At 42.9% G+C, this 13,551-nt stretch overlaps 1 protein-coding gene across 1 annotated transcript in view; it reads left to right on the forward strand.

The window, feature by feature from the left end:
- Nucleotides 1-5,960: 5,960 nt before the first annotated feature.
- Nucleotides 5,961-13,551, forward strand: part of MYO1E (myosin IE) — a 75,240-nt gene continuing 67,649 nt past the window's right edge. Inside the window, exon 1 of the mRNA XM_085588213.1 lies at nt 5,961-6,032. Coding sequence (XP_085444339.1) covers nt 5,976-6,032 — 57 coding nt within the window. The 5' untranslated portion in view covers nt 5,961-5,975. The remainder of the gene's footprint in view (nt 6,033-13,551) is intronic.

A 13,551-nucleotide genomic window follows, 5' to 3' on the forward strand; every position in this document is an offset into this window, starting at 1 on the left:
TGCCTAGTCCGAACCTCTCCTGTTTACATTTATATTGTTGTCTTCCCACCAGATGCCACTATGAAGAGTCTGAATTTGCCATCTTGATGACTTCATCATAGATACTGGAGGGCCCTGCCAGGTCCCCCAAAGCCTGCTTTCATCAGGCTGAGCAAGCCCTGCATCCTCAGGGACCCAGCTCCCAACCATTTCACTGGCCTCTGCTGACCTTGCTCTAGTTTCCTGATGTACACAGTGTATTTCCTGACCTGGCAAACATCTAGACTAACTTCATGGCCCTGTGTAGTTTTTGTGCACCTGTCTAGAGGTTTTTCCTTGCTAAAGGACTGCCCAGTGTTTTCTTGAATATGTATGTCTGCAGAGTAGGGCTTGAAAGCAAACTGTTTGTTAAAGCAAATAAACTGAAGTTGTTTTAATTTAAAAACATAACATTTGTACCTCCTACTGCAGTCTATAAAATAACATTAAAATGTACCCGTGCTCAGCTCTCAGCCTGCTTTCTCCCTCTGGCCTTTCTCTGGCAACACTGGAGGCCAAGAGACAGGGACAGGGCATGTAAATTCTTGTTTGTTCTTACACTCTTTCCAAGGCATCCACACCACCAGGATTTGAGGTGAATGGCCTTTGGTTTGACCCATACTGATGCTCTTTTCATCTTGTGTTGTTAGAGACCATTGTTTTTTGTACTTGTGATGTTTCTAACTAAAGCAGTACTAAACCATCGTATTTTATATCATTACATCTTCAGTGTAATTCATATTGAACATAGAGATTTATTTTCTTAAAGGAAGGTTCATATCACAATCTTTTTATCAAGGCACAGCATCAAGAATATTAATTTATTCTGGAGTCTTCAGTTGTCTAGCTCATTAATTGAGCCCCACTTATACAATCACAGAAGTACAGAACGGAGCAATTTAGGCTGGAAGGGATCTCAGAGGGAATATAGTCCAACTCCCTGCTCAGAGCAAGGCTAATTTTGATGCTAGATCAGGTTTCCCATCATAGCATAAAGTTTTCATCTTAAAAGCCTGTGTAATGTTGCAAAAAAGTCTCCCTCTTAGGGGAAAAAAAAAATTCCTTGTAATTTTGTTGTTGTGAATGTACACGGCTTAGCTGAATTCAATCACAGGAACACAAGAGGCAGAACTCCTCGGTTACCAAGTCTTTGTGGATTTCTTCCAGGTTTATACCAGCCTTGCAAATAACAGCATTATTCATATGTTTTGGTTTGCAGTTGGAGAAAAATTCAACTCCCTGAATTCTAAGTATCTCTTACATCTGAGGTTTCTCTTAATCAGATCCAGAGTGAAAGAGACACGTGCTATTTTTCCTCAAAAACCTCAAACCAAGCAGAGGATGTAAAAGGGCTGGTGATTTTGTTGCTGTACTTTTTATTCCAGTGGTACTTTGGATGGACACGTTGAACACGTTAAGGGCATGTTTTCTGAACAGGAAAATGCTGCTCTCATTTGAGGCCAACAACAGAGAGGAAAGAAGAAATTTTATTAGGCACAGAGAGTTAAAGAAAGCTACAATGAAAATAGCATACTGTTTTCCAACCTAGTTTTCCAGTCCTAATCACTGATTTTGTCACATTTTAAGTAATAAAATTCTGCCTTTGTTTTATACATGCTATTTTGTTTCTCCCTCCCTATATTTCACAAGAAGAAATTGCTGAATCCATTTTTTATTTCCTGTAAATAGAATTCTACATGCTCCAAGTGTAACTGAAGGCCGAGTGTAACCATCTGCATTTTAGAAGAAAATGTTACAATTCAGAAGTGTCTGTATTCTTTGGAAGGCAAATACAGGGAAAAAAATACATGAAATTTTCAACATTTTCTTAATCTAATATAATTTGTTTTTCTATTACAAAAGTCCTTAATCTTTGTAAGGAATACCAGACTATGTGGTTTTTAACCAAAAGAATGATGTGCTGTTAAGGGTATTAAGCCTTATTTTAATAGCTTTCAAGCATTAATTAAATTATTAATTAAATTATTCTGGTCCATAGAAGACAAATATGTGACTTACAAAACTTATTTCAATTATAGTCTTTAGTAAGAGAAAAGCACTAATGCCTTTTTTTTTCCGCTTTGCTGTCATTTTTTAGCCAGTTAGAAAGCAGTCAGAGCAGTGCTTATTTTATTACAATTTCTAATCTTTTCCAGACTCACTAACTTCTCATAAGAGTTATTTCTTTCTGAAGCCATAATAATGTTTTTAGAATGGAGAGCAAGGGAAAGCTTTATTCTGTGGCTTTTCCAGAGATAAAGACCTTGCTCCTTTTTCAGTCAGTTTAGTCTTTGCACAGTTTAGCACCAGGCTGATCCCTGTTTGGTGCTGGCACAGTGTTGCTCAGGCAGTGGGTAGGTGGAAAGGCACGTGTGAGTTACCAGCTGCACCATGTAGTCACTTCAGTGATTGCTGAGCCTGGACCAGCCCCTGCAAATCCCAAATGCTAAGCTAATAAACCTCCTGAGACACTGAAGCGAAGCTTGTCCTTTAATATTTCCCCAAAGCTTAGCACTAGTGATCAGTATTGGGAGAATCAAGCAGTGCAACTGTTCACAGCTAGAAAATATCTTCAAAATAATTCTTGATGTTAGCACTTGTGTGCATGAGCTGTAGGTGTTACTAACCAGACAGACTGTCAGACAATACACGCGCTGAAAAAAACTGATGGGAGTTCTTGATACAGGGAATTTTTCCTAAATCTTTTCAACTTAGGTCTTTGAAAGGTATCCCGTCCATACTAATGTTTTGATAGAAATGTCACCACTTCTAAGTTTTGCGCATAATTTAAAAGTACAGGGGTTCCTCTGTAGGCGCACAGTTTGTGGTAATTGGGAGTGGGGCTGCAGCCCAGCCTCATCCCCAGTGGGTGCAGCTGTGAGAAGCAGGTGAGCAGCACTGACAGCAATGAGCCATGGAGTGCCCAGGGGCACTGCCCAACCACCAAAGGGAACAGAGGCACACAGAGGGCACACAGGTGCACTGCATCAACATGAGAGTATGAAAGGTTGAGCTAAAGAACAAGAAAGAACAGATGCTTGCAGCTTTCTCAGGTGATGTTACTCTGTATGGGCAGATGCCTGAAGCCTTCTGGTGTGGTATGGTGTTACTCTGTATGGGAGAATGCTTAAAGCCTGCTGAAATTGTATGGGGATACTCTGTATTGTGGCTGTCTCTGTGGCATGTGCTGTGACATTCCTCTTTACTCTGCTAGAACTCCTCAGAATGAAAATGTGGGTTCTGCCTTTGTCAGGAATGAATTGAACATTCTTGGCTGGAGAAGCCCAGGCATGCAGACCATTCAGGCACACCACCACTGACATTCAAGGGGAAATGTTTTCTTGTGCTTCTAAGCAAGGATGTTGAATAAGTATAATTCAGTTAATACAGGCAGCTTGGGAATTAGATGTTTATCATTAAAATAAGTAGAATGTTTAAAAGCATGAAAAGAGTTTACTGTGAATTAGACTGTGCTTGGTCCACTCGGTGCTTAGCAAATGTCCATGCAGATGCATAGCACCAGTTCTTTCGGCTCCAGAAATCTTGTTCAAAGTCATCTTGTAGTCCATGTGGAGTAGATGGACCCAGTAGCACACATTCATTTCAGTGAACTCGGGACCAGTTTCTTGATTAGCTGGCCAGTGTGGATGCACTTTTTAACTATTCTTCCACAACCTTGTTTCTTGTCATTCATGACTTGTTATAAAGATGCTTCTATGTATATAAACACATATAAATATATTATATGTCTTAAGAAAATTAACCAGTACATTAAACAGACCATGCTGCAAAGCAAATAGAAAAACTTACAAAACCTGTACTGATTTTCTATCTTCTGTTGGCCCAATATACATACAGTCTCTGGATTCTTGCAGGACTGTTTTAATTGCTTTTTATCAGCCTCAATTTTATATAACACTTCCATGTTTGAATGAAATACTAGGCAAATTATTTTTGTTCTATTTCCATAAAACTGCTGTATTCACCTTACCCTCTGTAGAGAATCAAAGTGCAAAACTTACTTCCTGTGAAGTTCTGTGCACTATTAGCACTATCAGATATATTTTTGCTTTAATAGCTGTTGCAGGTCATATTTGCCACCCAGCTGTTTTCTCAATTAAAATATTACCTACTTCTTTTATCAATGTCAGCCAACATCCAAGCAATCCACTGTGGAAATCCCAAGCTTCACATGATCAATAATTATACAGTGCAACGCCAGCTGAGCTGAGAAGTGTTTTGTTTATTCTTCAAAACCATGGATGAAACATGCCCAAAGGATGGCTGTGTTTCATCCAAACCACTAAAGTCTGTGGGACATGAGAGGGGGCAGGCAAATAGTTGAAGTTTTGTCCTATTTCTGTGTTGTGCACATCAGGGTGGTTTTAGTTTGTGACACTTGATCAGCCATGTGTTTAATGTCTGCACCCCATCACACCTGTCCTGCAGTCAGAGCCGTGAGGACAAAGCCACGTGCTGAACTGCACTGTTCTTCCTCTGCACTGGCACATCTGGCTGCACAACCAGCACCTGGCTCGGAGCAGCCAGAGCAGTGTTCTCCTCCAAGAAGTCACAAGTGAATCCACTTATGCCTAGTCTCTAAGTTAGTGTGGACATGAGTCTTTATTTTCTACATAAAAACAATGAAAATCAAATATATATATTGTGTATAAACTACTCCCTATTTTTTCCAATAACTGCCCTTCTTTTTAATCAGAAGTAAACTAAATCCCAGTACAATCTATTGATGAAACCCAGGATCTTTACCTATTATGAGTGGTTTTCAAAGTGGTTTGGAGGCAGTATCAACCTATGACTCAGTCTGGCTGTTATGACTGTTCCATTATGTTGTTTCCGTTGTATTTATATTCTTGCTTAGAAGTGGTGTTGGAAACCCATTTAGAGCAAACAACAGGGCTTCAAGCCTGAGGTGGATCGTTTAACAGGACTACAGAAGTGAGCTTCGGGCGGGTTTATTGGTTTGATCGCTTAGAAAGCGCAGCCCCTGGAGTTGTACTGTTTCTGTTCTGGTCAGAAGGAGCAACGTGGAGCAGACGCCGGCTGCCTGCAGGCACCTGGGCTGTTTCGCGTCTCTGAGATGCCTGTAGGAATTGTTTCAGCATCCATCCGGCGACAAGATGCGTCGTACATTCCAGTGTTTCCAGCGATTAGCATCACCTTAGTTCTGTGGGTACGAGGGAGGAGGGCAGCGCACGCAGCACACCTGAGGGCGTCCGACCGGGGCTTCTCCCGAGGCGCCCCAGGAGCAGCGGGGCCGGGATTCCCTCAGGGAATGACGTCCCGGCGCGCGGCCATTGGCTGCGCCGCGGCGAGCTCTCCATTTATGGACACAGCGGCCGCGCGGGGCAGCCCCGGCCCCTCGCCCCTCCGCCGCCCGCCCCCGCCCCCGGCCCCGGCCGCTCGCCCCTCCGCCGCCCGGCCCCGGCCCCGGCCCCGCCCCGCCGGGAGCTGCGCGCGCGGGGAGGGCGGAGCCGCTGGCCCCTCCCCTCCCTCCGCCGGGTCCCTTCGTCCCGGGGCGCCGGCGTGTCTGGGCAGAGGCGCGGGCAGCGCAGCGCCGAGGAGCAGCGATGGTGAGCCGAGAGCGCGGCAGGGGGCCGGGCGGGGCGGCGGCGGCTGTGGCGGGGCCGGGGCCCGCGGGGCGGCGGCGGGAGCGCGGCTGTCGCGTCCCCTCGCGCGGTGCCGGGAAGGGGCCGCGGCAGCGCTCCGTGTCCCGCTCCTGGCCAGGGAGCGGTTGTGTAACAGCACCGGCCTGTGGGAGGCCGGGCCGTGCCGGGCGCTTGCCGAGGGCCGGCGGTTCCGGGCCTGCGGACCCGGGTCGGTGCCTCCAGTCTCGTCCCGAACCCGCCCGTCCCGGCGCGGGCAGGGCCGGCGCCGCTGCGGAGCGCGAGCCGCGTGTGCCGCCCTCTCCCGCCGCTTGGCTTCCGAAGAGGTTTTGGATGTCCTCGGGCAGGAGGAACCCCGTGTCAGGACGCCAGGGCGTAGTACAACAACAGGTGACGCCTGTGGTTCAGGGGGCGCTGGCGGAGGGGTCTCGGCGGGCAGAGCCGCAGCCCGGCCCCGCGGTGCCGCCGAGTGCCGGAGGCGCTCCGGTGCCCTGTCCGGCGGGAGCGCTCAGGGGTGCCGCAGCGGCGGCCCGGCAGCCTGGGCACCGCCGCTGCCGGGGCTGTGCGCGCCTGGTTGGCACGAGGGGACGCGATGTCAGGAAAACACCTTCAGTGCTGGACTGAGGGAACATTGAGGTTCGGTAGGTGAACATGCTCTGTCTTTAGTAATTGCCTCCTGATGATTGATGATAAGTTTCATCCTGAAGTAATCCAAATAAAGATTTTGTCTACCTGTTACACAAGAACTAAGAACGAATAGTGAAGAATCCTACGTGGTAATAAACTAGGCTAAAATCCATAATTTTTAAACAAGTAGTTTACTTAAACTGTTCTGAAGCAGAGTACTAAAGGTCTGAGTGTTAAGATACTTGAAAAACTTTTGCAGTATTTTTGCTAAAGCTTAACTAAGGTTAAGATTTAAAGACTGACCAGACTGATTCTCGTGTATTCAGAGCTTCACTCCCAATATCTTTTCAAGGATGCCTTTCTTATTGCCATTGCCTCTGGTTTGACTTCCTGAGGCAAGTAAAGGTGTAGGTGTACCTGGTTACTTCTATGTGGAGCAAAATCTTTGCTTTAAATAAAGCATTGCAGAAGTTAGGAAGTTAAAACTTCTCTTGAAGTCGGAGACAATGATACCAACTAGCTTTTATAAACCTGTTTTTGGTAAGGAGCTTTGAATAAGATAGGTGCTTGTGTTCCCTGGGGGTTGATTGTTTTGCCAGGTGATTCAGATTAGCCTTAATCTTTGCTCCTCAAGTACCTGCTGTGTCACGGACACCTGTGCACCTATGGGCTGGTTGGCAGAGGCTGGGTCATTGCTTAGACTGCTGACATGTTAAATGGGGCTGGAAATCTTTGTTGCAGGTGCTTCAGATATGTCTGCGTGTTACCAGTAATACTTTGAGATCAGTCTGTTAGTTCATCTGCTGTGGGGTCCATTCATTCATTTGTAATGAGAAGTTTTAATCACAATAGTTTCTGTAAATACATGTAACTAACTGGCAGCATACTCTGTGAGATTTACTTTATCAAAATAAGACAATTTCTTCCACAAGATACAATTTTTAGGGATGTATTCAGACAGATATTCCCCAGCTTTTAATTTGATACTGAAGTAGTTTTTCACTGTGATATCTCAAAATAATATGAGTTGCATTTTAAGATTATTGGTAAGCAATTATTACAACAAAAGCAGAAAAAAATGTTTTTGAAAGTGCTGCTTTTTCAAATAATTTTCCCCAAACCATTGCTTGATAAGTCATTAGAAGGTAGTATTTTGTAACTGAGTTGGCAGAAGGATTGCCTAGCAGGACTTATGATGACTGCTGATGAACATGAATCATGCTACTAATATCCTGAAACTTTATACTTATCCTCTGTGCTGTATTAAAAACTCACATTATTCCCCTTATTTTTGTCTTAACAGTTTTGAGGTTTGGAAGGTGAAAGAAGCTGAATGTTGCAGGTGTTTTGTGTTCTCTAAATCGAGTCTTTTCTGCCATATCTTCTTCGCTGTAGACCCTAGAGTGACCCTTTCCTGTTCTGACAGGGTCCCCAGTGTAGGGTGCTGAGTTGCCAGTGACACCAGGTGCTGTTGGTTCTTTGGGGCCATCTGACCGAGCAAAGCAGTGACCGGTGTCCCTGCTCTGTCCCTGCTCTGTCCCTGCTCTGTCCCTGCTCTGTCCCTGCTCTGTCCCTGTTGCCTTTGCCAGTTCCTGCCATGGTGCACTGCCCCGCCCAGCTCAGCTGGCACGCCACAAAGCTCTCTGCACTTAGCAACATGTCTGCTTCTTTCGGCTGGCTTATTTTTAATCCAGATCGATATCTATGACAAGTTAACAGGGTGGTTTCAGGAGATCTGCAAGCATGGATTGGGTGAGCTGTTTCATGATTTTACATGGCAGTACAAGGTGGGAATGAGCATCAGTGGGCAAAACTAGTAAAACTGACAAAACCAAGGAACATCTGGCAGCTTGAAATTTTTCTCTTTAAGTGCATCAATTTTGTTAGCTTTGTGTTTCAATGTTTTAAGTTCAAAATAAAAAAAATCCTAAAAGCCTCTAACAGCTTAGCTGAAGTTTTTAAGTCTTCAAAAAATGCATACTATGTCAGTGCCAAGTAGTTCCACTCCAGTGAAGGACTCTATCTGTAATATTAAGGAAGTCTCATGGTGAAACTAAGCTGGAACTTGCTCGAAAGAGAAGCATATGGTCAGCTGAACTTTATGCTGTTATACTGTGAGTTAGAACCTTCATGTCATGGGGTAGTTCATGGACATGCATTGGGAGATCTGGAATTGGATAGAGAATCTGTGCCACATTACAAAAATTATCCTGGACCTTTCATTTAAAGTAGCTCTTTGGTCTTCAGGGCAAGATTGTTCCCCTGAGTACTGTCAGCAGCTTTGACTTTTCTAAGGATAAAACTTTGAATGTCAATCAGCAAGTATTTTCTAAGGCATAAACTGCTACTATATTTAGAACATAAACCAACCACAAAAATCAAATAAACACTCCAACAACAACCTGTCAGTGATTAACTTTGCCTGCTTTTGCATAATCTCTGTTTCAGAGTAGTTCTGCTGAGGTTTAGTACCAATTTGTTGGGCAGAGAAGGGAAAGCTCCCAAGAGAAAACAGGATGAGCAGTATTTGGATAAGCTCACAAGTTGTTGAGCAAGACAGGGTTGTCTAATATACTTATGTTAGAAAACCCAATGTGTTTCTATGTTACCTTTAGCCAGTATTTCAGTGCTAACCAATCTTCTGTAACATTGTGGTCAGTATGTGCATTTTATCTGGGCGTACTTTCTGTCTTCTTGGTTCCATCTCTTCAGCAAGGATGGAAGGCTGATTTTTAAAAAGGAACATTTTTATAGGAGTTTGACATCAGAAAAGGGCAGATGTTTATAGCCCAGCAAGAAGCTGAGGATATCTTGATTCCATGTAGTGCCTATGAAAGTCTGCAGAAATGACTGACTGGATTAGCCTGAGGGGACTTGCTGGCCTTTAGGATTTGGTCCTGAAATAGTGAATATGTGACTACATTAAGTATTTTTTTTCTGCAGGGAAGTCACAGGCAAGACAGTGATGCTTCTGTATTTGAAGGGTGCTTTTCTGTTTGGTGCTGCAGACAGTAGCCTAAGCTCAAACCTTGCTTTCTGCCAAAGGTGGAATACTAGGGAGGGTAACAGCATGTGCTTTGCATTATGTCTCGAGGTGCATTAATGGAAAATCTTCCAGCTATATGATGTTTCTTTCTGGCTTATATATAATATATACTGAAACACAGTAGTACTTAGTGTGTTTTGTTTAGGCTTGTGTGCGTGCTTGTTTTTGTTTCTAGTTTAGACCTCTAGAATGATTATGGATATACTGGGCATGTTAGAGCACTTTTTCAGAAGACACTAATGTATGCAGATTGTTACTCAAATGCAACTTTTGCAGCTGAAAACTGAACCTGTGATTGTGTATGTATATCTTAAGTAATTTTCTCATCTCTTTTGCCTTCTAGGTATGTTTTTTTTCTGTTCTACATACATAACTAATTTATGGTGAAGGAAATGGGGTGGCAGCGCTATTAGTAGTTTAAACAAATTATTTGCATCCACTTTTTCTTAACTTAAAGGAATAACATTCACCAGTCTCACTGCCTTGTTCTTAAGGCATTGCTGCACATGTTGCATGGATGAAATTAAATTGAGTTTTGTCATGGTTAGTACATTGAATGTTAAACTTTAACGAGTTTTCAGTAAAATCTTAGTAATGTTCCCATCTTAACATGGAAAATATGTTACCTTGCTTGGAACACAAAAAAGTTGTACATCTCTTTACAGAACTGTTATTATCACCTTTTGTAATAATTTAAATTAATTTAACTTCATAAATACCAGTGTATTCTCTTGTCAGTTGTAGGAGTTAGTCTAAAAGTATCATTGGTCATGCATTGCTCTATCCAAAGTATATTACAAAGAATAAGGTTTTGGTACTCCTAATTTTAGCATAAGGAATATGCAATTCCTGCATGTTTGGATTTGTATTCTAATATAGTATGCATGTATAGATTAGTGATAGTAATGTATAGAACATGGAAATAAACATCTTCAGAGACCCAGAAGATTCCTTTGTATTAATAAAGCTTAACTTAGTTGCTGCATGTTGTGATGAGGAAGGGAACAAAAAGATAGGTGGTTTTTCCTCCTGGGCTCCCAGCTCTTACTTTGCCAGGCTAACCCTGGGAGTGAGTTTCCTGTAGTTACCTGGAGAGTTCTGACACAGATCACTGTAGTTCTGCTGGTGCAGGCCAGCCTGGGACTGGCCTGCATGTTGTCAAGCTTTCCCTTGCCCTTTGGTTCTGGTTATTGTCACAATAAATGGGTTATAAATGACAAATTCGTCTGCTTTCCTTTTCAGTTTCGTAAAGCACTCCTGTAATGCAATCCTTCAGTCTGCTTTTTTTAGGAAGCTGCATTCCAGGTCTAGGTGGTGTGTGGCTACTGAAAGGCATTAAGAACTGTGTTAGAAAGGGATTTTGCACCTAATTAACAAGGGTTTTGTTCTGGGTTTATATATGTGTGTGCTACAAAAATAAGGATTTGGAAGATATTTTAGTTCCTCTGCAAGCACAGAAATTTAGGCATAGGCTTTGGTAAGAAAGGGTTGGCTTGCATTACTGGTAGCTCTTTGAATTAGGCCAATTTGTACTATCTGAACTCTCACCATGGATATGAGCAGGAAAGTTTACCTCAGCACAAATGGCTAAACCTTTCAGGGAAGATAATATAGAAGTTCTCTCATGCATTTTTTCATCTGTTGGAGGCTGTTCATTTCTTCACTACCTATGGTCTACCAAGAAGCTTTTCTGGTTGATGCTCGTCACTAGTAAATGACCAACATTGTTTTCAACTCTGACTGAAGTGGATTTTTGAACTGCCTTTGTATGGGGAAGTATTCCAGGTATATGGGGTGCCTGCTGACTTTGGAACTGCTGTAGTCAGAGGACTCTGGATAGCTGTAATGTGTTGTTTGGCTTTTATAATTTCTACTATGGCTGTAAAAGTATTTGTAAATATCAGAGAAACATGGCAGGAAGTAAACAAGAATTTTCTTCCTTCAGATGAGAACTGAGAGCTGTCTCTGAGGCCTTGCTCAGACTTCACCTCAGCCTCCCGTGGCACTCCCAGGGCAGCTTGGGTGTGAGGAGCTGTAATTTAGTCAGACCTTCCTGGGCTCCCTTCAGTCTTTCCAATCTCCTACTCCCTTCCCCACATTCCTGAGATGCCAGTTACTGTCCTGCCCAGGAAGTACGTTGTCACTCCTCTCCTGACTCATCCTCATCTTCCAGCTTTCCTATCCTCCACCTACTGCTTTCCTCCCTCACTTCTTCAAAACTGTGACTACCCCCTGGGGCCACCAGGTGTGCAGTGAAGTCCTGGCAGTACATGGGATCTGTTCTCTCTGCTTGACTGAGTCATTGCTGTGATCAGAAAAGGTGTCTTGGTCTACAGCTTTTCCACACGCTAAACCTCATATGTGTTTTCTGCCCCTTCTGTTGAATATGCTTTGTATAAATGTGTAAATAGCTTTGGGGTTTGATGGTGTCCTCTACACAAGCGAGTACATCTAAACCTAAGATTCCATAATGTGAACAGCCTAGGAAGAAGGGTGGTCAAAGTTTTTTTCCAAAGACATAGCAGCATTTAATTGATACTAAAACCACTCATGGATTGGGTTCATAAATTATAAAGTGTAATTTTTACAAAATTCTGAATTTAATTTTTTTTTAGTTGAAACTGAAAATACTTCTTTAAACAAAACAAATGTGAGAGCTGACAAGGAAAGCAGTGTTGGCAATTGGAGCATGAGTCAGAGCTATCAGAAGTGATGCTTTTGGGAAGCCTACTTACAAGGTGCTTTTAAAGTACAAAGGCTTATCTATTAACTTGCTAAATGTGAAGTTGAAAGTATAAAGTATACTTCCTGATCAACACGGTCCTGTAAGTGTCAAAAGGATTATAAAATAGGTCTGGTGCTCTGCTCTCCTGTCATGTGTGTGATTTTTCAGCTGCCAGAAGTGTCTGGTAAAAGCCACTTCTGGCTTTCAGGGGATCAGTGCAATGGCTTTGGGATGGAGTGATGACAGATGTTTTTCTCTAGACTCCTTCAAAAAAAGGGGACATAAATAGTTTATACAAAAACATGTGCTTCTAGAAGCTATTTTCATGCTTTTTTCAGCAATCTGAAGTCTAAATGAGAGGTTTTTATTGGCATCCTTCAAAGAGGATTAGCAGTCTCATAGTGACTTGCTGCACTTGTCCCTGTACAGGAAGTGTGGGGCTTTTTTTCTGTGCCAGCTCAGAACCACTCACTGAATCACTGTCATCAGCTGAGCCTGAGTCTGTAACTACTTCTTGGTCAGCCTTGTCTAATTTAAGTGTTGAAGTCATACTCAAGTCTGAACAACGCAGCCTGATAACCCTCTATAAAACAAGCAGAATGTTTTCAACAGCTTTAAAGTCTTTCCTGCTTGTGTCTTTTAAAATATGTTGCCTGGTGTTTGATCTTGCACCTTAGGACAGTCTTCTGTTTTCAGTCTGACATTCCACAACATTTGTGATGCTTTAATTCTAAGCAGTTTACCAATGCACACTGTTTTCTTTTGCAGTGATTGATGTCTTTTCCTGTGCTTTGAGTTGGATATTGCTAATAGCAGAAATACGGAAAGATGGAAGTTGGAGCCTCTTGTTAGTAATAGATTTGCAGTGCCAAGCGGTAGTCAAGAACTTGTCTCATCTTGTTTTGTTTTGGTTTTTTTTTTCCTGCCTTGAAGGATACAAGTCTGCACAAATGCCTAAGTGCTTCCAAATTTGCTTTTGCAATAACTCCCAACCCTTCGTTATTCACAGCTTTGTGAAGAAGTGTGCAAAGTATGCTTAATGCTGCCAGTGCATTTGGAGTCCCTGGCGCTGTGAGCCCTGGAATGTGATAGCTCATTTGGTGTGGAAGTGCTGCTGCTCTGAGGGGTAGCAGGAACATTGAGAGGGCAAAGGTTTATCCAGTTATTGTAAACATCTTTGAGCTGTTGTGCTGCTTCTGGCACACACTGGCGTGTTCACCTCCTGATCACTTGGGTTTTGGACTTATTGCAGGTTTTGATGGATGAAGTGGAAAGTACTTTTGCTAAGTGGGAGTGGTGTTCGTGAGGCATATTGAGGGAGAGCTTCTGTTAAACCTAATCTTAGAAGCTATTTCATGGAACTCAAAAGCAAGTGCATACTTTTAAATATTTCTTTATTCTTTCAGTATTTGAGGAGCATTTAATTTGTCCATTTATTAATTCTGAAAGAATTTGTTTTCCTGTACTGATACCCACCTGTATTCAGTGCATACCTAAAGAAAAAGAAATGT

Source organism: Lonchura striata, chromosome 10 (assembly GCF_050655825.1).
Source record: "Lonchura striata isolate lonStrDom1 chromosome 10, ASM5065582v1, whole genome shotgun sequence".
NCBI classification, from domain to species: domain Eukaryota; kingdom Metazoa; phylum Chordata; class Aves; order Passeriformes; family Estrildidae; genus Lonchura; species Lonchura striata.